The sequence below is a fragment of the Lithobates pipiens genome, unplaced genomic scaffold (assembly GCF_037356315.1).
Source record: "Lithobates pipiens isolate NorthernLeopardFrog02 unplaced genomic scaffold, aLitPip1_a1.2 Scaffold_8, whole genome shotgun sequence".
NCBI classification, from domain to species: domain Eukaryota; kingdom Metazoa; phylum Chordata; class Amphibia; order Anura; family Ranidae; genus Lithobates; species Lithobates pipiens.
The window spans coordinates 185,988,302-186,016,155 of record NW_027507903.1 but is presented as its reverse complement, the minus strand read 5'-3'; the positions used below and the strand labels follow the sequence as shown (position 1 = coordinate 186,016,155).

Sequence of the window (27,854 nt, the reverse complement as noted above, 5' to 3'; positions counted from 1 at the left end):
TTTTCCCAGTCTGTATTGGTCAGAACCAACCAAAAGTGGTCCAAGGTAGGAAAAACAGTGAACCAGCGACAGGTTCATGGGTGTCAGAACATAGAGCCTTGTGTTTTGTTTTGCCTATGGAGCTGCATAGCTGTAGACTGATCAGGGTGCCCATGCTGACCTGCGTGCACAGCCAAAGTGCCTAGCACATGCAAGCAGACAAGTTTTTAAACAATGTAAAAATGTATTTCAAAGAGCCAGGTTTACAACATTGTGTTGCTCTCGCATGATTTTTTTTTTGCACTTGAAAGCAAGTGTCAGTAAAATTTTAAAAAGTGTATATAAATATACAGAGACACACAGCGGGTAAAATAAGTATTGAACTTGTCACCATTTTTCTAGGTAAATACATTCCTAAAAATGCAATTGACATGAAATTTCCACCACGTTTCGGTAACAACCCATGCAATCCATACATACAAAGAAGCCAAAACAAATAAGTTCAGAAATAAAGTTGTGTGTAAAAAAATGGAATGACACATGGAAAAAGTATTGAATGTTAATTGAAATGTATTTAATACTACGTACAAAATATGTTGTTGCTAATGACAGCTTCAAGACGTATCCTGTATAGAGAAACTAGTTGCATGCATTGCTCAGGTGTGATTTTGACAGATTTTTTTTATCAAGAATGTCTTGGCACATTTTTCTATTCATCCTGCCCTCAATAATATAAAGTTTGCCAGTACCATATGCTGAAAAACAGCTCCACGTCATGATGGGCCCACCTCTAAACGTCAATGTTGGATGGTGTTTTGGGGATGATTTGCAAAGCCATTTGACCTCCAAATATGGTGTGTATTATGGCATCCCAAGAGTGCCATTTTTGTCACATCTGACCAGACTATTTTTATCCAGTATTTCACAGGCTTGTCTAAATATTGTGCAACCAACTTTAAACGAGCTTCAACATGCTTTTTCTTCAGCAATAGAGTCTTGGGTGGTGCGTATGCATACAGGCCATGGCAGTTGAGTGCATTACCTTCTGTTTTCTTTAAAATAATTGTACGTGCTAATTACTGGTCTTTCTGAAGTTCTCCATAAGTGGCCCTTGGCTCTTGGACAACTCTTCTGATAATTATTTTCATGCCTCTGTCAGAAATCTTGCGAGGAGCACCTGGTCATGGCCAGTTTATGGTTAAATGATGTTCTTTATACTTCTGGATTATGGCCCCAACAGTGCTCACTGGAACATTCAGAAATTTAGAAATCCTTGCCATCAGTATGTTTTGCAATGATACATTTGCTTGAGAGAGCTCTTTGCTTTTACCCATCATGACATGCTTCTTGTGTGACACCTTGGTAATGACCCCCTTTATGGAGGCCATCAGTTAAGACTGAACCAGCTGATATCATTTTACACTAACAAGAGGCAAGATTGCTTTCTAATTATTGACATATTTTAGCTGGTGTCTTTGCTTTCCATGCCTTTTGCACCTCCCTTTCTTCATGTGTTCAATACTGTATCACTCTGTCATTCCATTTTATCACACAACTTAATTTATGAATCTATTTGTTTTGGTTGCTTTGTATGTATGGATTGCATGGGTTGTCACCGACATGTGATGAACATTTCATGTCAATAGAATCTTTAAAAATATATTTACCTAGAAAAATAATAACATGTTCATTAATTATATTATCTCAGATAACTAAATAGATAGATATAGATATAGATATCTATATCTATATCTATATCTATCTATATATATATATATAATTTATTGGAGTATAACACACACACATTCATTTTAAGAGGGACGTTTTTTTTTATAGGAAAAAAAACTTAATTTTTAAATAAGGAACTTTGAAGCAAAATAAGGGTCAGTGCCCATCTGCAGCCACACCATTACCATCAATGTCCATTTTCAGCCTAACAAGTGCCATCAATACAGCAGCCTCACCATTGCCATCAATGCAGCAGCTTCACCACTGCCATCAATGCAGAAGCCTCACCACTGCCATCAATGCAGCAGCCTCACCACTGCCATCAATGCAGCAGCCTCACCACTGCCATCAATGCAGCAGCCTCACCACTGCCATCAATCCAACAGTCTCACCATTGCCATCAATGCAACAGCCTCACCATTGCCCTCAGTGCAGCCTGATCAATGCCCATCTGCAGCCGAGAGGTGACAGAGAGGGGGGTGGGATGAACTCCAACAGATTACATACAGTGAGAATCTCCTATGATAGACAGAACAGTGGTCCAATGGCAGCCTGGGAGACAGGACTTCACATTACAGAGGCCTCCAAGTAAACAGGAGATTACCAATGTGTGTAATCTGACAGTGCTTGTTCTGTCCCCCTCACTGTCCCCTTCAATCTACATATCAATGCATAGAGGTGACTACCTTTTATCCACTGCGCCAGTGAGCACTACTTTCATATTTTAATAAAAGATGGTTTACACTTAGAGCATTCCCTCTTTTTTTCTTTTTGGGATGGTCTTCACACCATACTGCCATCACTGGCTTTATGAGGCATTTTTTTTTTTTTAATTCCAGTTGGATCTCACTGCTGGACAGGAGCCCCATGTTGTTTGGATTGAAGACCGCTCAAGCCGTATATGAGGTTCACACCATCCCTGTGGGGATCAATGCGCATTTAACCTTCTGTGATAAGGAGGTCCACCATTGCTGGTAAGTGTATTTTGGCTTATGTGGTGGAGGAACTGTCACTTAATATTGAAAGGATTTCCCATCTTTCTTCACGAGGAATCCTATCATTTCATCTGTCCAGTTTTTGGAGTCATTTATCTGGATTGGACTTTCTTTTCATTTATTTTATTTTTGTGCTGCACTTACAGTGCCTTGCAAAAGTATTCGGCCCCCTTGAACTTTTCAACCTTTTGCCACATTTCAGGCTTCAAACATAAAGATATAACATTTTTATTTTTTGTGAAGAATCACCAACAAGTGGGACACAATTGTGAAGTGGAACGAAATCTACTGGATTTTTGAAACTTTTTTAACTAATAAAAAAATGAAAAGTGGGGCGTGCAAAATTATTCGGCCCCCTTGCGTTAATACTTTGTAGAGCCACCTTTTGCTGCGATTACAGCTGCAAGTCGCTTGGGGTATGTGTCTCAGTTTTGCACATCGAGAGACTGAAATTCTTGCCCATTCTTCCTTGCAAAACAGCTCAAGCTCAATGAGGTTGGATGGAGAGCGTTTGTGAACAGCAGTTTTCAGCTCTTTCCACAGATTCTCGATTGGATTCAGGTCTGGACTTTGACTTGGCCATTCTAACACCTGGATACGTTTATTTGTGAACCATTCCTTTGTAGATTTTGCTGATGTTTGGGATCATTGTCTTGTTGAAAGATAAATCTCCGTCCCCGTTTCAGGTCCTTTGCAGACTCCAACAGGTTTTCATCCAGAATGGTCCTGTATTTGGCTGCATCCATCTTCCCCTCAATTTTAACCATCTTCCCTGTCCCTGCTGAAGAAAAGCAGGCCCAAACCATGATGCTGCCACCACCATGTTTGACAGTGGGGATGGTGCGTTGAGGGTGATGAGCTGTGTTGCTTTTATGCCAAACATATCGTTTTGCATTGTGGGCAAAAAACCGGAGTTAGACTTACCGGTAACTCTTTTTCTAGGAGTCTTCCAGGACAGCCTTTGAGATATAGGGCTCCTCCCTCCGGGACAGGAAACACGTCAAGCCAATTAAATAAAAGGTGTGGTCCTCCAGGTCCTCCTCAGTTTTACTCCAAGAACCGCCGGGAGGCTCTGAAAGACATAACACACTAACAATCACGTTAATACATATCCTCACCACTTAGTCCAATTTAAACAACTTTGGGTGGGAAGCCAGGCTGTCCTGGAAGACTCCTAGAAAAAGAGTTACCGGTAAGTCTAACTCCGGTTTTCTCATATCGTCTTCCAGGACAGCCTTTGAGATGATAAGCAAGGAGCTCACCTTGTCAGGGCGGGACCACTGCCTGGAGGACCTTACGTCCAAAAGTCTGCTCTTTATCAGACCATAAATCCAGACGGTAATGTCTTGCGAACGTTGAGTAGCTGGACCACGTTGCTGCTTTGCAGATCTCCTCCGGAGAGGCTCCAGCCCTCTCTGCCCATGATGTGGAAACCGCCCTTGTGGAGTGTGCCTTAACTAAGGGTGCCTGCTTCCCCTCTAACTCATAGGCTTTAACTATCGCCATTCGTATCCACCTGGCGATAGACGCTTTGGACGCCTTGCAGCCCTTGCGGGCGCCCGAAAAATTAACAAAAGGTGAGTCTGACTTCCTGAAGACCTTAGTGGCTTCTAAAAAAAATTAATAGACTTCTCCTGACGTCTAACAAACTTAAAGATCTCGCCTCATCCTTGTCTGAGGTTGAGAAAAAAGTTGGCAAAATAATATCCTGTGTCCTATGAAAAGTGGACACCACTTTAGGAAGAAAACTAGGATCAGTCTTAAGTACTACCCTGTCCTCTAAGATTAACAGAAATGGCTCTCTGACCGAGAGCGATTGTAGATCACTGACCCTTCTAGCTGACGTGATCGCTATCAAAAATACAGTCTTTAGTACAATCCACTTAAGTGAAGCTCCCTCTAATGGTTCAAATGGATCTTGGGTCAGAGCCCTAAGAACCAAGGCCAAATCCCAAGTAGGACAGGACTTCATTCTCACAGGCCTGGATCTAGATAGAGCCTTGAAGAAGTTCCTGACAAATGGATTCTGCTGAAGGGAGGACTGAAGGAAAACACTTAAGGCCGCCACCTGTACCTTTAGAGTGCTGATAGATAGGCCCAGTTCTACCCCTGCTTGTAGAAAATCTAGGACTGCCGGGACCCCGGGACTTGCAATCCCCTGTTCTCGCAACCAGGAATTAAACCTCTTTCCTACCTTGGCGTAAATTGCCCTAGTAACTGGTTTACGGCATTCTAACAAGGTCCTAATCACTCTTTCTGAGAAACCCTGTGACCTTAAGATTTGTTCCTCAGATACCAGGCCGCAAGCTTGAGCCTCTCTATCTGAGGACACAGGATCGGCCCCTGGGAAAGTAAGTCCTCCCTGACTGGTAGAAACAGCGGAGGATGTACGGCCAATCTCTTTATGCTGGCAAACCAGGGTCTCCTTGGCCAAAAAGGAGCTACTAAAATGAGGTCCGTAGTTTCCGAACGGAACTTCTGCAGAACCTCCGCCACCATCCTTACGGGAGGTAAGGCGTAACACAGGCCAAACAGCCATGGATTGGCAAGGGCGTCTATCCCCCTGGCCCAATCCTGTGGGTGAACCGAAAAAAATTGTGTCACCTTCCTGTTGCCTTCTGTTGCAAATAGGTCTATTTCTGGCCTTCCCCAGCATGACACGATCTCCTCGAACACTTCCTTGTTGAGGGACCACTCGTCCTGACCTATCTTCTGGCGACTGAGAAAGTCGGCCAGGAAATTCTGAGTTCCCTTTAGGTGAACGGCTGATATTGAGGACAAATTCTTCTCTGCCCAGCAGAAGATTTTGTCCGCAATTACCTGTAGTGCAGGGCTTCTGGTTCCCCCTTGCTTGTTCAGGTAGGCTACTGCTGTCACATTGTCTGAGCGAACTTGCAGATCCCTGCCATGTAACCGGGACTGGAAGGTTTCTATAGCTTTCCAGACTGCCAGAAGTTCCTTCTGGTTTGAGGAACGACCTGTCTCTAGGTTCGACCAGGAACCCTGGGCTAAGGTTCCCTCTAGGTGGGCACCCCAACCCAGCGCACTGGCATCGGTCGTGACCACCACCGTAGCTTGTGGGGACCAGGGAAGACCCCTGTCTAGGTTGACCTGGGCCCGCCACCACCAAAGAGACCTCCTGACTGCCGAGGATAGGGGCATAACCTGATCCAGGCTCTCCTGCCTGCCATCCCAATAACGGAGCATGAGTCTTTGTAAAGGACGCTGATGATGTCTTGCCCAGGCCACCGCTGGAAAGCATGATGTCATCAACCCTAGGACTCTCATCACCTCCCTGATCTGGGCTTCCCGACCAGATTGAAGCTGGGCTACCGCCTGTTCTAGCTTGCCGATCTTCTCCTCCGGAAGAAATACCCTCATTTCCACTGAAGAAATCCTGTATCCTAAATACAGGACCTCCTGTGAGGGGGTCAGCTGGGATTTTTCCTGGTTTATCAGCCACCCCAGTGAGCGCAGAAAAACCAAAGCCTCCTGTATGTCCCTCTGCAGCTGTTGGGCCGACTGGGCTATGAACAGTAGATTGTCCAGATATGGGATCACTGTTATAGCCTTGAGCCTTAATGGGGCCAGTGCCTCTGCCAGAACTTTTGTAAAGACTCTTGGTGAGGCTGAAAGCCCGAAGGGGAGAGCTCGAAACTGGAGGTGTAACACACCCGTGTTCAACCTCACCGCCAACCTGAGAAATCTCTGAGATTCCGGATGAATCGGGATATGCAAATATGCATCCCTGAGATCCACTGTGGCCATGTGACAGCCCTGAAACAGGAATTTGGTTACCGAGAAGATTGACTCCATCCGGAACCGCTTGTATTTTATAAATCTGTTCAGGGGACGGAGATTCAGTATTAGCCTGAACTTCCCCGAAGGTTTCTTTACCACGAATACGTGGGAGTAAACCCCCAAGCCTCGCTCCTCCTGAGGCACCTGCACCATTACTTCCTGGTCCACCAGATCCCCCAGAAGAAGAGCCAAAGCCTCTGCTTTCTCTTGGTCCCTTGGTAACCTTGTTACTTGAAAGTTTGGGAGGGGAACTGAACCAAACTCCAACCTGTAGCCGTTCCTTACAAGATCTCGAATGAACGGACTTTCGGTTGAAGCTTCCCACTGTGGGAGGAACTTCCCCAGTCTTCCTCCCACCGGGACGCAGGAGTCACTGGGTTTTAGGGGAGGGTTGAGGAGGATTGAATAAGATACCTCCTCTGCCTCTTCCCTTGTGACCCGCCCAATGCTTTTTGGGGCGAACCTCCCTTTCCTGCAGGTTTTGCTGCCTGGGGCTTCGAAAAAGGCGTTTCCCTTCAGGTCTCTTTTTCCTTTCTGGGAAAGCTTTCTTCCTATCCTGCGTGCGCTCTAACGCCTCTTGCAGGCCGGGCCCAAACAAATGGTCCCCTGAAAAGGGTAATCCACACAACTTTAGTTTTGAAGCTGTGTCTCCTGACCAGGTTTTAAGCCAAACGGCCCTTCTGGCAGCGTTCACTAGTGCTGCTGATCTAGCAGCCAGTTTGACTGATTCTGCAGAGGCATCCGCTAAAAAGCCCACAGCCTTAAACAGTAGCGGAAAGGACTTCAACAGCTGTTGCCTAGAAGTACCTGCAGAAATATGTGATTGTAACTGTGTAAGCCAACACTCCAAGTTTCTGGCCACACAGGTAGCTGCTAGGGCCGGTTTAAGCCCAATGGAAGAGGCATCCCAGGCTCTCTTGAGCAGCATATCTCCCCTCTTATCCATAGGGTCCCTGAGTGAACCCATATCATCAAAGGCCAAATCAGTCTTCTTAGAGACCTTAGCCAAGGGAGCGTCTAATTTGGGAACCTTGTTCCAGGGATGCACCGCATCCGATTCAAAAGGGAACCTCCTTCTAAGGCTACCTGGAAAAAATGGACTTTTTTCCGGTTGTTCCCACTCCAGCAGAATCGCCTCCACTAGCGACTTATGGACGGGGAATACCCTGTCTTTCATTACACTCGACCCTTGATACATCATGTCGTGTTTTGAAAGCTGGACCTGTTCTTCTCTGATCTCCAAGGTGTCATATATAGCCTTGAGGAGGTCACCCACATCATCCAAAGACAGCTTGTATCTGGCTGATCTAATGGCCTCTTCCTCCCCCTCAGATTCTGAAGTAGACTCTGTCCTAGAGGAGGCTAATGACATGGGTAACCTCTCCCTATCCACCTCCTCCTCCTGACTTGGTTCGGATAAGGAAGGCATACTCACGGCTCTGGGTAAAGAGACAGAGGGACCCTGCATCCTATCCATCATGTTTTTAAAAGATTGGAAGGTGGATGCAATCTCATCCTTTACGGATGTTAAAACATTGTGACAAGCTGCCACCGAGTCCTCTTTCACCAGGCTACTGACACAATCTGGGCAAAGCGGCTTCTCCCAACCGGTGCCTAACTTAGCCCCACACACGGCACATTTCCTTCTGGGTAAAGGTATCTGGGCTCTGTCCTGTTTAACCTAAAAACAAAGAAAAAACAGGGTCCCATTAAAATACCACCCCTGACCACACCACTGTGCTTCTAGGGTCTGTTTAGGAAGTGCCCCCCTTCACCAGCAGGTTCTCCACCCCGGGAAGGTACTACGGGTCAGAGTGACCCCCCACCCCCCAGTGTAAGTCCTGGTCTGCCCTCACCAAGCTTACCTGAGAGGTACTGGAGCCTGTTGAACCGGAGTCCACCTGCACAACCGCACTCTCCATGGTTCCTGTGTATCACTCAGTCTCTCTGAGCCTTCACACTGCTCCAGGCAACCCTGTAGTCACACCGCCGCGCCCAAAGGACTGGAACGGGTCCTGCGGCGCCCCCTGATGACGCGAATCCGGCGGAAGTGCGTCTCTCCCACTTCCGTACGCCAGAGCGCAAAAACTCCGCCCCGACGCCGTGCGTTCCTTACGAACGCACCGCTCACAGTACCCGAACGCCGGTCGGTAGAACGAACGTCTCCCGCCGCCTCCGACCGACAGGTACGAGCGGTTAGCGCTCCGAGGGGGAGATTGCCGCGTATCGGGGTCCCGTTCTCTCCGAACGTTTAAATGGCAGCGGGGACTGAAAGCTACCCTCTCCTCCCTTCGTTCGGACCGAGGGGTGCTAAGGGCCAGGTCCATCAAGGCGCTCTCCCCAGGCAAAACCCCTGAGAAGGAGCTCCCCTTACCAGTTCCAAGACGTGCTCCTTCCCGTCCGGCAGGAAACACAAAAACTGAGGAGGACCTGGAGGACCACACCTTTTATTTAATTGGCTTGACGTGTTTCCTGTCCCGGAGGGAGGAGCCCTATATCTCAAAGGCTGTCCTGGAAGACGATATGAGAAAGTTCGATTTTGGTTTCACCTGACCAGAGAACCTTCTTCCACATGTTTGGTGAGTCTCCCAGGTGGATTGTGGCAAACTTTAGACAAGACTTTTTATGGATATCTTTGAGAAATGGCTTTCTTCTTGCCACTCTTCCATAAAGGCCATATTTGTGCAGTGTATGACTGATTGTTATCCTATGGACAGACTCTCCCACCTCAGCTGTAGTTCTCTGCAGTTCATCCAGAGTGATCATGGGCCTCTTGGCTGCATCTCTGATCAGTCTTCTCCTTGTCTGAGCTGAAAGTTTAGAGGGACGGCCAGGTCTTGGTAGATTTGCAGTAGTCTGATACTCCTTCCATTTCAAAATGATCGCTTGCACAGTGCTCCTTGGGATGTTTAAAGCTTGGGAAATCTTTTTGTATCCAAATCCGGCTTTAAACTTCTCCACAACAGTATTACGGACCTGCCTGGTGTGTTCCTTGGTCTTCATGATGCTCTCTGCGCTTTCAACAGAACCCTGAGACTGTCACAGAGCAGGTGCATTTATACAGAGACTTGATTACACACAGGTGGATTCTATTTATCACCATCAGTCACTTAGGACAACATTGGTTCATTCAGAGATCCTCGCTGAACTTCTGGAGTGAATTTGCTGCACTGAAAGTTAAGGGGCCGAATAATTTTGCACGCACCACTTTTCAATTTTTTATTTGCTAAAAAAGTTCAAACTATCCAATAGATTTCGTTCCACTTCACAATTGTGTCCCACTTGTTGGTGATTCTACACAAAAAAATTTTAATTTTATATCTTTATGTTTGAAGCCTGAAACGTGGCAAAAGGTTGAAAAGTTCAAGAGGGCAGAATACTTTCGCAAGGCACTGTACTGTTTTATTGATTATTTTTAGGCCTGTGATTGCCTATAGCATTCAGCTTGCATTTGTTCACGTTCTCTCATTGGGTTTACGCTGATTGTTTCTTGTTTTTTTTTTTGTATCAGTGTTCATTTATTACATTTGTTTGTGTATTTACATTTATGTGGTTAAAAAGAATCTATTAAATTATACCTCGGTGGAACTTTGACAGGTAAAATCCTTTAGTTACTGTAAAGCTGTTATGCATACATACTTGAAATGCAGACAGTTTATCATCCTTTGTAGTCGAAATTCATGCAGTGTTTTCCAGTTGTGTCAGGTGTAATGTATCAAGGGACAGATCTCAAAAATGTAACCTCAAATTACCTACAGATTTCAAGCAATCCATCCGATACAATGCAAGTGATTGCAGTCTTTACTAATATCAGGAGACTTAAGTCAATGTCCCTGGGGCCTGAACCCAAACCCTCACTTACACTCTACAGCAATGTTGCAAAGTGAGCACATTTGTCATTTTATAAGCCAGGAATAATAACAAAAAGTAGACAGATTTCCTCAATGGAGCAGACTTTTCCCCTAAGTGTTTATTTCTTGGCTTACACTTTTCTTCCACTTAGGGCCCCAGCAGTAGCTCAAATTCATGAAATAAATCAGTTATAGGGAATGCATGAGGACAGGGGGAATCAATTTACCTGAATGCCATCAAGCAACTTGCTCATGCACCAGTAGCTGTCAGCTTCAATGTTCCGCAGCACCTCTTCAGGCAGACTGGAAACATCAACATTTTCCACTTCTTCTTCTTCAGCTAAAATGCACAGAAGAGACAGGGTTGTAAGCAAAGGGAGCAGAAATTCATAAAAAAAGGCTGTGTATTTTCACAAAGCTGATCTTTCTCAAGACTTAGTAGAAAATAAGATGGCCACACAGAGGCACTGATATATATATAATGATCTGTATTTAGCCATACACATTTTTCAGAACCAAGTGAGATACCACTCTCCTTGGAGATGCCCTCAACCCATGCATCAAATAAATATATCAAATGATCCATGCAGGCACTGTCTTAATAAATGCTTTTACATCTATACAATGTATTGCCTCATTTCTGCAACAAATTGATCCAGATACATTTATTTTGTAAATAATATAGAGCTAGCATTTCAATGCATACGAAATATGCACCATATTTACCAGTGATTTAAAGGGAAATATATATATATATATATATATATATATATATATATATATATATACACACAAATTATTTCTCCATGTGCCTTTCTTTTTACTGCACAAAGCTCTGTAAGACCGGCTAACAATCACAGAAAATAAAAGACTACCAACTGATGTATTACAATAATAAAATAAAACTAAAAAAGTTGACACAATAAACCGGAAATGCATATTGGGGTTGCATAAAAATTCCTATACTTCTATAGAATCAGATGTTTTTTCAATTTGTATTATGCATGTTACGCAGTGGAATACAAATTGTTTTGAATAATTAGGCTATATTCAGAATCATATATAAAGGTTCTGAGTCTTTTGGAGTTGACCTTCAGTAGATACACACTTGTGTCATCATCACCCAGTGAGATAGGTACAGAGTTAACAGCTTATGCAAATCAAAGACAGGATGCCCCTAGAACAGCATTCTTTCCCCTTACCTTACTGTCCCATTGTGAATTTACAGAGCACTTTGGATTGATGTGCTAGATCTCCCAGTGTGTAGCTGTGCAATGAAGACGAAGGACCGGTGTTGGGCTCAGGGGATGCATTTCCATGTGATGCAGTTTTTGGTCATGAGATCAGTTGTGAAATGGCCAAGCAGAAGATGCATATATTGAAGAGTCACTCAATCTGCTCACCAGCTTCCCTGTGCAGTTCTTCTGCAGTGAAGAATCTTGCACATCTGCTTGGTGCACTTTGAATTAGTTTAGTAAGACAGTGGGGCAGTCAATAAATTTGGATGTGTAAATACAGGATCACTTTTGATAACATCCTGTGGGAGGGACGAAATGCATTAGTGGACCATGGTGGTGAGGTCAGATCCGGCCAGCAACATGCAAGTGGTGGTGGACTTCCAGCTTTAGCTGGTTTTAAGCCTGCTGTTATCCTGCACAAAGTAAGTGGACAACTGTGTCTTTTTTTAATCCATTTTAATAAACGGAATTACACTATATTTTATATATATATATATATATATATATATATATATATATATATATATATATATATATATATATATAAGAATTTGGGTCTACTAAGAAGAGGTCAAGTTGGAAAAACTACTAATCCCAGCATTTTCAGTTGATTTGCAAGGTGCATACAACTTCTGTTATGGAAGCCCATAGCAGCTGGTGTGTGAGTGCACACAAAGGAGGGGATCACGGACTGCAAAAGCACTTTATACTTGTAAAAGAAATAAGAGAATAGGCCTAATCTCTAGCAAACAAGCACTCATGCGATAGCAAAAAAAAATGGTATGTATATATATATATATATATATATATATATATAAATAAACAGAATGTGTCAAATTAATGTTCACAGCTCCTACCTATAATAAACATTTTTTTTTGTTATATATATATATATATATATATATATATATATATATATATATATATATAAAAACAGTTCAAAAGTAAATTTCAACACAGGAATCCTTATGGACTCAGGCAGCGCTCAAAACATAGGATCCTTCACACAGCGTGAATAATCATTAGCGGTGCAACAGATCAAAACACTCACGGATCAGAGTCACGGATCGGATCATTTTTCGGATCAGCAAATAAAAATTTAATTTGCAAAAACCTGTGAAAATGCCACCACCATATAGTCCCCACTGCAATATACATCTCCCCCACTGTAATATCCACATCATCTCCCCCAATGTAATATTGGCTGAGCATGGATGGGTATGGCTGGGTATTGGCAGGGTATTGCAAAGTATTGGCAGGGTATTGCAGAGTATTGGCAGGGTAAGTATTGCAGCGTATTGGCAGGGTAAGTATTGGCAGATTAAGTATTGGCAGATTAAGTATTGGCAGATTAAGTATTGGCAGATTAAGTATTGGCAGATTAAGTATTGGCAGGGTAAGTATTGGCAGGGTAAGTATTGGCAGGGTAAGTATTGGCAGGGTAAGTATTGGCAGGGTAAGTATTGGCAGGGTAAGTATTGGCAGGGTAAGTATTGCAGAGTATTGGCAGGGTATGTATTGCAGAGTATTGGCAGGGTATGTATTGCAGAGTATTGGCAGGGTAAGTATTGCAGGGTAAGTATTGCAGAGTATTGGCAGGGTATTGCTGGGATGGCTGTGGCTGCCATCCAATTTCGCCCCTCCACTGTACAGATCAGTACAGAGAGGGGAGAAAGGGAGAGAGGAACCGGCGTCATTATGACGCCAGTTTGTTTACAGGTGATCGATCCCGTCATTTGACAGAGCAATCACATTGTAAACGCCGATGGGTATACCAAGATGGCCGCCGCTCCGGAACTAGGCCGAAGCCACGGCCTTTCCTAAGGCCGAGACCGCGGAGTGCTCCACGGATCACGGTGTTGCCGATCCGAGCGGGGTGACCCGTTTAGATCGCGGATCGGTGCCGATCCGTTGCACCCCTAATAATCATATTCAACACATATCCCTTCAAAATATTCCGTTAATCTCGTTAAAAAATAATTTAATGCCCTTTATAAAACAACCTCCCCATTAAGATGTGCACTTACAAAACGAAAATTGTCTTAAAAGCAGCGTTCACGTATAAAGTCACCGTCTTGCTCACAAAACAGATGGCGTCTCCTACCGGTCTCAATGGTATCATCAGTGGGGAGATCAGCCGTGTTCCCTGTGCCTGCTGACGTCACTACATTAGTATGGCTCCAGCATGACGTGTTTCTTCATTCACGACATCATCTGAAGGTGGAGTCATACGGCACCAGTTCCATTTTATACACCCGAGTGTAGCTCTTAGTAATTAACTATTTGGTTACATAGAGATCCTTATGTAGCTTCATATTGCGATGGTTACATGTTCTACAGCGATGGTCAGAGTGATCTATGGAGGGCAGCAGAAGCACTTTATAGTACTATGTGCGGCTATCCTATTCTATTTTGAGATGTATCCTATTCCACTGAATTGTTAATGAATTCAGTGATAATGTATACAACTAATTTAGAAAGGGGGAGTTGTATGTAGCTAAAGATAACACACATTGTTTGACTTTTTTTGTATAACGTATAACCATTGTGTTATACGTTTTTTAAAAGAAATAGGACAATGCTTATTTTGAAAAAAATTGGATAATGGTTATTTGTAGCAGATGTCCGGTAATTGATTTTATATCACTTTAAATTTGCTTTCCTCATTATATGGCAATCGAGTTATGTTTTATAGCATGATTCAATATGTCGTTTATACCTACTCTATTTTGTAAACACAAAACTTCAAACAATTATGAACTTAGACTGTGATATATTTATAATCGGATATACTTCAACATAGTATTTATTAGTAATTAAAGTGTAGTGTTGCTCTGTGGCTTTGCTGAGGTGTGTGTTCAATATCCAAGATGTAAGTTGTATGAACACTCACTATTAGTAATAAGCACTTAACCAATTTTGATTATCCTTTAAATATACAAAACAGCATGATTTTTAATGCAATGTTAATCATGTAAAAGTAAGCGGTTTATTGTGGAAAATATGAGATGTGTTGCAAATAGTACTATAAAGTGCTTCTGCTGCCCTCCGTAGCTTACTGTATCTGACCATCGCTGTAGAACACGTAACCATCCCGATATGAAGCTGCATAATGATCTCTATGTAACCAAATGGTTAATTACTAAGAACTACACTCGGGTGTATAAAAATGAACTGATGCCGTGTGACTCCACCCTCAGATAATGTTGTGAATGACAAAACGCGTCAGTATGGAGCCATACAAACATAGTGATGTCAGCAGGCACAGGGAACACGGCTGATATCCCTGCTGATGATACCATTGAGAGAGGTAGGAGACGTCATCTGTTCTGTGAGCAAGACACTGACTTTATATATAAAAGTGAACACTGCTTTTAACACATTTTTCATTTTGTAAGTGCACATCTTAAAGGGGAAGTTTTTTTTCTAAAGGGCATTAAAGTTATTTTTTAACAAGATTACACTATGTCTGAACCTTCCTTTTGTTGATTGACTGTTCGGAGTGGGTGCTTTGGATTAAGGAGAGAGGATTTCTGTGGAAACTGTCCATATGCGTGAGATAGACATGCAAAGATAAAAGTATACATCTGGTAAGAGTCTTTCTAAGAGGGGGTTCCTCTACACAGTCAACCCCCCCCCCCCCCCCTTGTGATTATTCACGCTGTGTGAAGGATCCTATGTTTTGAGCAATGCCTGAGTACATAAGGATTCCTGTGTTGAAAGCACTTTATACTTGATTGAGACTATCACAATTTGATGGACTTTTTTTCACTAGAGTACTTAAAAGAATCCCTGATTTGCACATATTATGATAATTTTCGCAAGAATGCAAGAGAAACTTGCTCAATCAATGTCATTTGCACTGTTCATGGGGGAAAAAAAAACATTAGAAATAGGTTTTAGAGCCTAGTATCTAAATATTTATTATTGTAATACACACTGCATAAAGAAACCAACAAAGGCAAACAAGGCAATGAAAATAGGAAAAAAAAAAAAAAAAAAACAGCAAATTGAATACCTAATACAGATACATCAATTTCCTAGCAGTATACCTCAACGTTATTCAAATCACACTGTCACATAAAAGGATCTGGCTTTGGTCTTACCGTATCTAATGTGCTTTTCTATGCATATAGTCAATATTGAATCAACAACACAGTTATTTACTTAGCATTACACTAAGAGCTACATGTAAAAAAGCAAAGCAGAATGTGAAAGAACATTGTCATTTAAGGTTACAGAAAAGGTATATAAATGACAGCATTCATTCCCTTTCACAAGTTTAAGTTTGCCCACTGGCACAGTGACATACAATGGACAAAGAGTTATACAGTATGAAGTGCTGGTGAGCGTAGAATGTTTCATGGTCAGATGTCTAGATGACCGAGCTACTCTATCTGTGTCACCATTTTTTTTTATTTTTTATTTTTTTAACAGAAGCATGATGAGTCAGATATGTATCTCTTTTCAGATGACTGCTTTTGAAACATTGTAAACTAGGCCAGCATCAAAGAAAGCATGCTTTCCTGAAGTGTTCCTTCCTTTTATGTTTTCTTTTTATCTGCTAGGTTCTTCAAAGCAACTGGGCAATGCACAATCGGCTAAAAGAAAATAGGCTGCAGTAAATGGCTCCATTATACAGAGTATGAGCAAACAGTCTCTCTTTTCTCTGACACATGATGCACAAATAATTATGAACACTACCAGCATAAGTTTGCATTAAGGGAAGATACATGTCAAATCAGACCAATAACAATAAACAAATTAAACTAAAATTATTTATTTAAGTTTTACTGATTGACAAGAAAATACACTTAAAAGATGCACACACTCAACTAATTCTTTAAAATAAACTGGTTAACCGATTAATGGTAAGTTAACCTTTTGTAAACCGTGAATTGGTCATTAAAAACTGCCTTTTATTATATTTATCTGCATTTCCTGTGTCCTTTAGTTTAGATAGGTAATCACCCCTCCGAATGCCATCATGCTGTGAGCCCCCAATGCATACATAGCTGTATAAGATTTAAAGGATAACTAAAGGTAACACTTTCATTCATTTTCGATGGGGCAGAATGAGATTAGGACTAGAACATCAGATTCTCCATGTTGTCTGTGCCCCCCGTTAAGGAGAAGGAGATTCACACCCTTTGTCATGTTATTTGTCAAAACTAAAAGAAAATCACAAATTTTAGATTGTCCACAAAAGCGGTTTGAGATATCTGTCCATGGCAGCTAAAGGGTGAATCTGTAAGGGCTTCTTTTGATTTGTCATTCCCTAGGGCAGATGATCGCTGTAAAGCCTAGTACACACTATCAAGTTTTTTTTTTTTTTTGTTCAACCGTAAAAAAAAAAAACAAAAAAAAAAAAAAAAACAAGTTTTGCCTATTGGAGCTGTTGTGTTCCGACAGGGGGACGGTCCATCAGCCAGCACACTTTGGCTGAGAGCACTAATCAGATTGGCAGCCAGTCAGCTGCTAGTTTTCCAGCATGGTCGTCCAACAGAAGCCAGCCAATTGGCTGGCTTTTGTTGGACCAGATGCCATATACAGAGGCCGAATGTCGGACAGTTGTTTCTAAACTGGCCAATGTCATCCGACATTCGACCTGTGTGTACTAGGCTTAAGGCTGTAGAATGTATCAGTCTGGAGTTCAGAATTCCATGCAGAGACCACGGCTGATCACGTGGTAAAGAGTCTCCGTCGGAGACTCTTTACCGAGATCGTAGTTGCCGGGTGTCAGACTGACAACCCGCAACAACGATTGCCGCAATGCGCGCCCCCGGGGGCGCGCAGCGGCTCATAATCCTGATCACGTCATATGACGTCCGATCAGGATTATGAAACCACTTTGCCACTGTCAATTGCCTATAGGGCGGGCGGCAAGTGGTTAAAAGTCAGCAGCTACAAAAAGTGTAGCTGCTGACTTTTAATAAACACAAACTCACCTGTCCCAGGATCCAGCAATACAACCACCCAAAGCCTTTGTTCGCTCCCCGCATTTCCCCAGCACCAGTATCACTAGTGTGGGCACCTGCTCCGGCTGTCACAGCTTTTAGCCTCACAGCCAGGTGCGCATTGTGCATGTGTGAGTCGCTCTGCGCATCCTGAATGGCCGGGCAATCTTCTGGGAGGTTGAGAGGAAAACTTCCATTGGAGCCGCCTAGGTGGCCCTATCGGAAGTGGGAGCTGGGTACATGTCAAAAATAGGCACCTACCCAAAAAATAAATAAATACCAAATGTGGCATATCAGGGGGTCAGGAGTCCTTTTGGGTGGAACTCTACTTTTAGCAGTTACAGCAACATTTTTTTTTTTTCTTTTGGGAAAGGGGTTTTTCCAAAATTAATAAAAGTTGACCACTGTAAGCACATCTATCAGTGTTAAACAGTTTGTCTCGTCTTCTAACTGCTACATCTGCAGGACAGCTTGTTCTGTTGAAAACAGAGGATTTGCTGCCCTGATCATCAGGTGAAAACAAAATAAAGCTTAAAAAATAAATCAAATGCAGCTGCCACATCTAAGAATTGGAAGGCTGTGATATAATAAATGCTTGCTTCTAGGTTTAATACCACTTGAAGCAAACACATTGGGCAAGGCCACTTACAGATGAACTTAATTATCTACTGGGTGTCAATTCTAGAGCACTGACTTAAGGTGGGTGGCCCAATATGTGCTTGATGCACTAGGACTGAGGCATGTGTAAAGTCAGAGAGGGCCTTCACCACAGTGGGGTGAATTTGTGACCGCTAACCTGCATTTTTATTACCTAGGGGGTGGGTTCCAGGCGGCCACAGTTTACCATTCGTCCAAACTATGAATGACTTGGGTTTGGGTTGAACTCATGGTCAGCCTGAATCCTAAACTCAGCCCTAGAAAACATAACGCTTCATAAAAATATTTCCACAGACTATAAGACAGTATGCCAATACCACAAAGAACAGCTAATCATTTAGACTGTAGACAAATTATGGATTATTTATAATCGTCTTGTTCTATATTAAGTATGTCTCATAGCTTATACAGTTCTGTCATCTAACATCTTATGCAAGAGAAAAATTTCGGCTACTATGAAATGCACATCATCTGTTCTTTTATTCAAGAACATATTCTTTAGCTCTAAATGCAATTTAAATTATTGCCCAAACACTAATTGATATTCATCCTTATTTGTCTGATCGCCAAAGCATAAATTGTTATTTTAAACTTGAGGACATTGGCTTCCTATAGTAATAGGCAATGATTCATTGATGCAGCAGGAAAGTTGGCATACAACATTGGATACTTTAAAAAAGTCTGCTAAGGAAAAGTACATCAAAACACAAAAAAGTACTTACTTCATACTTGCCACATTTGGCAAAACTGGTTGTGGGAAAACTGCTTTCTACTTTGTGCATTCCATAAAAACAACTAAGTACATAGTATTATTGCTCTTTGCACCATCCTAATGAATACGACTGGTAAACTTCCATTTCTTGTTTCATTGATTTGTCTAAACTAACCTGAAATTTGATCGACGCGGTTTTGTTTTTTTTCATATCTAGTCTTGATACTGATGTAATGATCACATGGTGGGGGACAAACATCACAAGACAGTAGTTAAGTTGGAGATGTTGATTAGCCAGGGTCTGCTTGAATATCAGTCTACCAAAACTACCCAACACAAACCACAGTACCAGTGGTACTGTTCCTGAAACCACACATCATGAGAGGCAGAAACAGATTTACAGTATCCCACAAAAGTGAGTACACCCCTCACATTTTCGTAAATATTGTATTACTTTTCATGTGACAACACTGAAGGAATTACACTTTGCTACAATGTAAAGTAGTGAGTGTACAGCTTGTATAACAGTGTAAATTTACTCCCCCCTCAAAATAACTCAACACAGCCATTAATGTCTAAATCACTGGCAACAAAAGTGAGTACACCCCTAAGTGAAAATTTCCAAATTGGGCCCAATTAGCCATTTTCCCTCCCTGATGCCATGTGACTCGTTAGTGTTACAAGGTCTCAGGTGTGAATGGGGAGCAGGTGTGTTAAATTTGGTGTCATCACTCTCACTCTCTCATACTGGTCACTGGAAGTTCAACATGACACCTCAAGGCAAAGAACTCTGACAATCTGAAAAAAATAATTGTTTCTCTACATAAAGGTGACCTAGGCTATAAGAAGATTGCCAAGACCCTGAAACTGAGCTGCAGCATGGTGGCCAAGACCATACAGTGGTTTAACAGGACAGGTTCCACTCAGAACAGGAGTCGCCATGGTCGAACCAAAGAAGTTAAGTATACATGCTCAGCATCATATCCAGAGTCTTTGGAAAATAGACATATGAGTGATGCCAGCATTGCTGCAGAGCTTAAATGGGTGGGGGACCAGCCTATCAGTGCTCAGACAATACGCTGCATCAAATTGGTCTGCATGACTATCATCCCAGAAGGAAGTCTCTTCTAAAGATGATACACAAGAAAGCCCGAAAACAGTTTGCTAAAGACAAGCAGACTAAGGAAATGGATTACTGGAACCTTTTTTGATATTTAACTATTTGTAACATCATATAGGAACATTTACAATAAGGGTCTTATTAGAAGATAGAAGCCAACCTGAATCTTGTCTCATGGCTGGGGCACTTCTGACCCCTGGGTGAGACCTTCTTCCTCCCAAACTGGGAGCCCTGATATATTCTCAGGCTTGAGTATACAGTTGTGCTCAAAAGCTTGCATAACCTGGCAGAAATTGTGAAATTTTGGCATTGCTATTAATAATATGACTCATCATGCCAAAAAAACTATGTATTATTGCATAGTTTTTTTGGATCCTTTTTAAATCAGGATAAGAGAAATCACCCAAAAGGCCCTGATAAAAAGTTTACATACATTGGAATATGTGGCCTTGGTACAGACACAGAAGGTGGCACACACAGGTTAAAATAGCAATTAAAAGGTTAATTTCCCACATTTGTGGCTTTGTAAATCACAATTAGTGTCTGTATATAAATAGTCAATGTTTGTTTGTCAAGTTTGTTAGCTCTCCCATGGATGCACTAAGCAGGCTAGACACTGAGTCATGAGGAGGTAGAAAAGAACAGTCAAAAGACCTGCATAACAAGGTAATGAAACTTTACAAAGAAGGAAAAAGATATAAAAAGATATCCAAAGTGTTGAATATGCCAGTCAGTACAGTTTTCAATCACTTAAGTGGAAAATGTGGGGATCTCTTGATACCAAGCCACGGTCAGGTAGGTCAAGAAAGATTTCAGCCACAACTACCACAGGAACTGTTCAGGATACAAAGAAAAACCCACAGGTAACCTCAGGAGAAATACAGGCTACTCTGGAAAAAGATGGTGTGTGGTTGTTTTTAAGGAGCACAATACGATGGTACTGGAACAAAAAAGAGCTGCATGGTTAAGTTGCCAGAAAGAACCTTTACTGCACAAGTTCCACAAAAAAAAGCCTGGTTACAGTATGCCCAACAACACCTTGACTTTTTTTTTGTGGCATTGGCACAGTAAAGGCTTCCCTCTGGCAGCTGAACCATGCAGCTCTTTTTTGTTAAAGTATCACTGAATTGTGCTCCTTAACCACCTCAATACAGTGCACTTACACCTCCTTCCTGCCCAAACCAATTTCCAGCTTTCAGAGCTCTCAGAGTTTGAATGACAATTACTCAGTCATGAAACACTGTACCCATATGAAACTTGCGTCCTTTTTTTCACACACAGAGTTTTCTTTTGGTGGTATTTAATCAGTAGTGTTTTTTTTTTTTTTGTGCTATAAATTATAAAAAAAACATTTTGTGGAAAAAAAAATGTTTCTTTGTTTCTGTCATAACATTTTGCTAATCAGTAATTTTTATTAATACATTTTGTCCAAAATTTATACTGCTACTTATCTTTGGTAAAAACCCAAATTAGTGTATATTATTTGGTCTTTGTGAACATTATAGAGTCTGCAAACAATGGTGCCAATCACTGAAAATGTATCACATCTGATCAGGCCTTCAGTACATCAGGTGTATCTCATTTCTTGAGGCAATAAGAAGTCAGGAAAGAACAAATAGCCTCCAAATGACCCCTTTTTAGAAAGTAGACATTCCAAGGTATTAAGTAGCATGGAGAGGTTTTTTTTCATTGTAATTTTTTCCCACAATCCTTTGCAAAATTAAGACTTTCTTTTTTGTTTTTACAAAATTGTCATATCAGGTTATATCAGGTCACAGCATATGCATACAACAAATTACACTCCAAAATACATTGTGCTACTCTTCCCGAGTATGGTGATACCACATGTGAGGGACATTTAGGCTGGATTCACACCGATGCATTTTTAGTGCTTTTTGCATTTTTCAGATTTGCACTACAGAACGTGGTCCATATGAAAACATGTTAAATGGACTGTAGTGCAAATCTGCAAAATGCAAAAAGTACTAAAAATGCATAGGTGTGAATCTAGCCTTACACAGCCTGGCCACATACAAATTGCCATTGAAGTGGCAATTCCAGGCATTCTACGAGCTTAAAGCGGTCCTCCACCCTGAAGTGGAAGTTCCGCTCATCTGATCCCTCCCCCCCTCCGGTGCCACAATCAGCACCTTTCAGGGGGGAGGGGGGTGCAGTTGCCTGGATAATCCAGGTATCTGCATCCACTTCCGGGACAAGACTCCCGCAGACCGCCGCAGATACCCCGCCCCCTTGTTGTGTTCTGGGAAATGCACAGTTCCCAGGACACAGCGGGGACCAGCAGAGACGCGCAGCACGACTCACTCATGCGCAGTAGGGAACCGGGCAGTGAAGCCGCAAGGGGATGGCGGCGGGGGCAGCAGAGAGACGAGCGATTGCTCGTCATCTGCCGCCGACATCGCTGGACCCTGGGACAGGTAAGTGTGAATTTATTAAAAGTCAGCAGCTGCAATATTTGTAGCTGCTGGCTTTTAATATTTTTAAGGTGCAGAACCACTTTAAATGACACATCTCATTTCTCAACCATCTATTACACTTTTGAAGGCCGTGGAGTACCAGGACAATGGAATTGCCTACAAAATGACCCCATTTTGGAAAGCAAACACCCCAACATATAATATATGAGGCATAATGAGTCTTTGGAATAGTTCATTTCTTTTCCATTCGTTTTTGGAAAATGTGGGGAAAAAAATGAAAACACTTTTTTTTTTTTTTTTTTAAACAAAGTTGTCAATTTATAAGATATTTCTAACACATAGCATGTATATAGCAAGAATCACACCCCAAAATACATTCTGCTATTCTTCCCAAGTATGACAATACAACATGTGTGAGACCCACAAAATGACCCCACTTTAGAAAGCAAACACTGCAAAGTATATTCTATGAGGCATGGGCTGCAGATAGCTACTTGGGTACTGTGATGGGCTGGTGACAGGTACTCGAGTACCGTGATGGGCTGGTGACAGGTACTCGGTTACCGTGATGGGCTGGTGACAGGTACTCGGTTACTGTGATGGGCTGGTGACAGGTACTCGGTTACTGTGATGGGCTGGTGACAGGTACTCGGTTACTGTGATGGGCTGGTGACAGGTACTCGGTTACTGTGATGGGCTGGTGACAGGTACTCGGTTACTGTGATGGGCTGGTGACAGGTACTCGGTTACTGTGATGGGCTGGTGACAGGTACTCGGTTACTGTGATGGGCTGGTGACAGGTACTCGGTTACTGTGATGGGCTGGTGACAGGTACTCGGTTACTGTGATGGGCTGGTGACAGGTACTCGGTTACTGTGATGGGCTGGTGACAGGTACTCGGTTACTGTGATGGGCTGGTGACAGGTACTCGGCTACTGTGATGGGCTGGTGACAGGTACTCGGCTACTGTGATGGGCTGGTGACAGGTACTCGGTTACTGTGATGGGCTGGTGACAGGTACTCGGTTACTGTGATGGGCTGGTGACAGGTACTCGGTTACTGTGATGGGCTGGTGACAGGTACTCGGTTACTGTGATGGGCTGGTGACAGGTACTCGGTTACTGTGATGGGCTGGTGACAGGTACTCGGTTACTGTGATGGGCTGGTGACAGGTACTCGGTTACTGTGATGGGCTGGTGACAGGTACTCGGTTACTGTGATGGGCTGGTGACAGGTACTCGGTTACTGTGATGGGCTGGTGACAGGTACTCGGTTACTGTGATGGGCTGGTGACAGGTACTCGGTTACTGTGATGGGCTGGTGACAGGTACTCGGTTACTGTGATGGGCTAATGACAGGTACTCGGGTACTCAGATGGGCTAATGACAGGTACTTGGGTACTCAGATGGGCTAATGACAGGTATTCGGGTACTCAGATGGGCTAATGACAGGTACTTTGATGGGTGGTGACAGGTTTTCTTTATTGGGGGGTTGCAATCAGTGTGATAGGTATACACTGTAGGCAGTTATGACATGACACCGCAATCTTCTCCTCACACACGATCGGTGTGTGAGGAGGAAAGCCCGGTAACATCTTGTTACCATGGTTTGTTGACATTTAATGATCGGCTGTGAAAGGATCACAGCCGATCACGTGGTAAACAGCCGCCGGCCAATGGCTGTTTACCAGCGTCGGTGATGAGCAGTGTTCCCCAGAAGCGCTCTCCAGAACACACGCATACGCCGTGCAAAGTGGGGTGGTACCATCTGTGATCGTCCATGACTTCATCCCGGCTGATCACGTGGTAAACAGGCATGCCCAATGGCTTTTTACCCCCCTTGGTGGTGAGCGGTGTCTCTCTCCATAACATGCCGCCACCGAAGGAACAGGGATGTGTGCGCACGATCGCCATCATATGACATCATTTTGAGTGAATTACTGCATCAATGAAGCATAAAGTGCTCTAGAATTTCCTGGTAGAGGGGCTGCACTGACTTTGGACTTGATAAAACACAGTGGACCATCACCAACAGATGACATGGCTCCCAAATCACCACTGACTGTGGTAACTTTACACTGAACCTCAAGCAACTTGGATTATCTCCACTTTTTCTCCAGACTCTGGGATCTTGATTTCCAAATGAAATGCAACATTTTCCACAATCTGTGATGATATGGGGAGCCATGTCATCTGCTGGTGATGATCCACTGATGTTTTATCAGGTCCAAAGTCAGTGCAGTCCTCTACCAGGACATTTTAGAGTACTGCATGCTTCCCTCTGCTAACCAGCTTTATGGAGATGCTGATTTCATTTTCCAGCAGGGCTTCACACCTGCCCACATGGTCAAAAGTACCAATACTTGGTTTAATGACCATGGTACCCGACCTAAACCCCACAGAAAATATGTGGGGTAATATCAAGGGAAAAATGAGAGACACCAGACCCAGCAATGCAGACAAGCTGAATGCCCCTATCAAAGCAACCTGGGCTTCCATACCACCTCAGAAGTGACATAGGCTGATCACCTCCATGCCATGCCGCATTGATGCTGTAATTCATGCAAAAGGAGCCCCAACCAAGTAATGGTATAACGCATATTATACTATACATTGACATTTTTTAGTAAGCCAACACTTCTGTATTAAAAATCTTTTTTTTTTTTTTTTTATTGGTCCTATGTATTATTCAAATTTTCTGAGATACAAAATGTTGAGTTTTCACTAACTGTAAGCCATAATCATCAACATTAAAAAAAGAAATGCTTGAATAATATCACTTGGTGTGTAACACAACTATATAAAATATACGAGTCACTTTTTGAATTGAATTACTGAAATAAATTAACTTTTTGATAATATTCAAATTTTTTGAGCTGTACCTGTATATGATACACACTGTCACTTGTAGGGGTGCAACGGATCGTCACCGATCTGTGATCCGAACGGTTCATCCTGCTCAGATCAGCACACGCTGCGATCCGCGGAGCACTCCGCGGTCTCGGCCTTAGGAAAGGCTGCGGCTTCAGTCTAGCTCCGAAGCGGCGGCCATTTTTCTACACCCAGGCCGTTTCCAATGTGATCGCTCCTTCAAATGACGGAGCGATCACTTGTAAACAAACCGGCGTCATGTCATGACACTGGTTCCTCTCTCCCCTCTCTGTACAGATCTGTACAGTAGAGGGGAGAGATCAGATGGAAGCAGCGCTGTGGGCTAGATCTGTAGTGCCCACAGCGCTCCTCTGTGACAGCCATCCCTCCATACCCAGCCCACACCCAGCCATACTCTACGATACCCAGCCATACTCTGCAATACCCAGCCAATATTACAGTGGGGGAAGATTGTGGATATTACAGTGGGGACTATATGGTGGTGGAATTTTCACAGGTTTTTGCAAATTCAATTATTATTTGCTGATCCGAAAAATGATCTGATCCATGAATCTGATCTGAGGAACGATCAGATTCACCCCTAGTCATTTACATTAATAGCGTTTGTTTTTCCATGTCTCAACAAGTTTCATGACATGTTGATGCTGGCAATAGCTCTGTTATTTTTACTAACTGTTACAGACCAAAGTGTCTAGCAAAAGTTGGAGATAAGTTGTTAAGAAGTCACTTTCTCTGCTTACAAATGGTGGTAGCAGCTGTCGTTATACCAGCAAGGAGCATTAACTGTGTCAGGTATTATGGGTCATGAACCTAACTTGAGTTGATGCAGAGCATAAAATACCCTCACCATCACAATATGACCACTCTGCCTAAAAGTGGAATTTAAGAGGCATGTGATGTTCTGCCAGGTGCCCCCTCAGGTCTGCAAGTTCCCCAGTCACCTAGCAGGTACATGTGGAAGTAGAGATGGATTGGTGTCTGGAGAACTGGGGAGGCAGCAGTGTGGAGAGAGAACTTTGTATCAGTAGTAGTAGGACAGGCAGCAAGACTGAACAGTGCTGGACTGGACTGTGACAGACTAAACAGAACTGGAAAGGAAGAAGACAGTAGCTGGGCTGACTGGAGAGGGCTACAGCAAACCTAACAGATTGTAGCAGACTGCAGTGATAGATAATGACAGAACAGACTGACAGTTAAAAAAAAAAAAAAAAAAAACTTTTTTCAGGACCTGAATACAACCGACAGAACTCACTGACTGGCAACAGGGGCTCAGGTGCACAGAGACCAGCAGGCTCTGACACAATGCCTAAGTGGTGACATCTCCCGCTCAAGCCTAAATAGATCTTCCACCCTTGTGATGTATCATGTGACTGGCCTGGCAAACCCCAGGCAATACCAAATGTGTCCACGGCCACAGGAGAGACAAAGCTGGTGCAGGGAATGTAAGTGACCGTAATAGACTGCAGTGGATTCCATGAAAGCACATGTTCACCACACTGCAGATTTGGGAGATGGTGTTCATCCTTTTAAAAATGTATCGGCAAGAAAGCAAATGTTGGCAGGCTGAACAGGTTTTTATGAAACCAACAGAAAAATTATATATATATATATATATATATATATATATATATATATATGTTAGTTAGTAAGCAAAATGTTTACACAACTTCATAATTTGAGTTTACATAAACTTTAATGCTTCATGTTACATTTAAAGTGATTGTAAACCCATTTATTTTTTCAAAATAACAAACCTGTTATACCTGTAAAAACTTCAGGCTGGGTTCACACAGCAGCATGCTGTTCACAGCAGGAGACTGGTGCGCCTCCATTTACAGTTTCAGGTTCTATTTCAGCCCAAATTTTTGGCTGAATTCAAACCTGAAATGGACTAAAAGACGCACAAGGTCCATGTGCAATTCGCACCAGAGCCGCTGCAGGGATGTGTGAACTGGCTGCATAGAGACGGTCACAATCTCCTGCTATGTGAACTGGATGCGGGGAAACCCACATCCAATTTGCATATGTGTGAACCCAGCAACAAACCGCAGAACCACTGTAGCCCTGCTCCATTAGCTCCACATACAGGTATTCTGATTTATATATTAACATGGAATACGTATTTTAACAACTGCCATATCACTTGTTACAGCTTTTTGAAAAAGGAATCTCATTCATAATTGTATTGTATGAAATAATTTCTACATTATACCTATACAGCAAACATAAGGAGCCAAATGCTTTTTACATTTGTTCACCAAAAAACATTGTCAGCACTTTAAGTACTATTTACACCACAAAGACCGATTCCATTTTGGCTTTCACAGGTAAAGTCATACATGAATAGTTGACAGACTGATCCATCAACATGAAAACAAAGATATTTCAGTAACAAATGTGTTCATACAGTCTTGATAGTAAAGAGCATAACAAAGCAGCACGAAAAATAGTCACTGTAAGTATTTCTAAAGCCAAGCTGATAAATTCTAG

The 27,854-nt window shown here is 42.7% G+C and overlaps 1 protein-coding gene across 2 annotated transcripts in view; it reads right to left on the bottom strand.

The window, feature by feature from the left end:
• TBC1D22A (TBC1 domain family member 22A) overlaps positions 1–27,854 on the bottom strand; it is an 839,044-nt gene that overhangs the window by 471,916 nt on the left and 339,274 nt on the right. For both annotated transcript variants that reach the window (XM_077468512.1, XM_077468511.1), the window contains exon 9: positions 10,582–10,694. In XM_077468512.1, the coding sequence (XP_077324638.1) occupies positions 10,582–10,694 (113 nt within the window). The remainder of the gene's footprint in view (positions 1–10,581; positions 10,695–27,854) is intronic.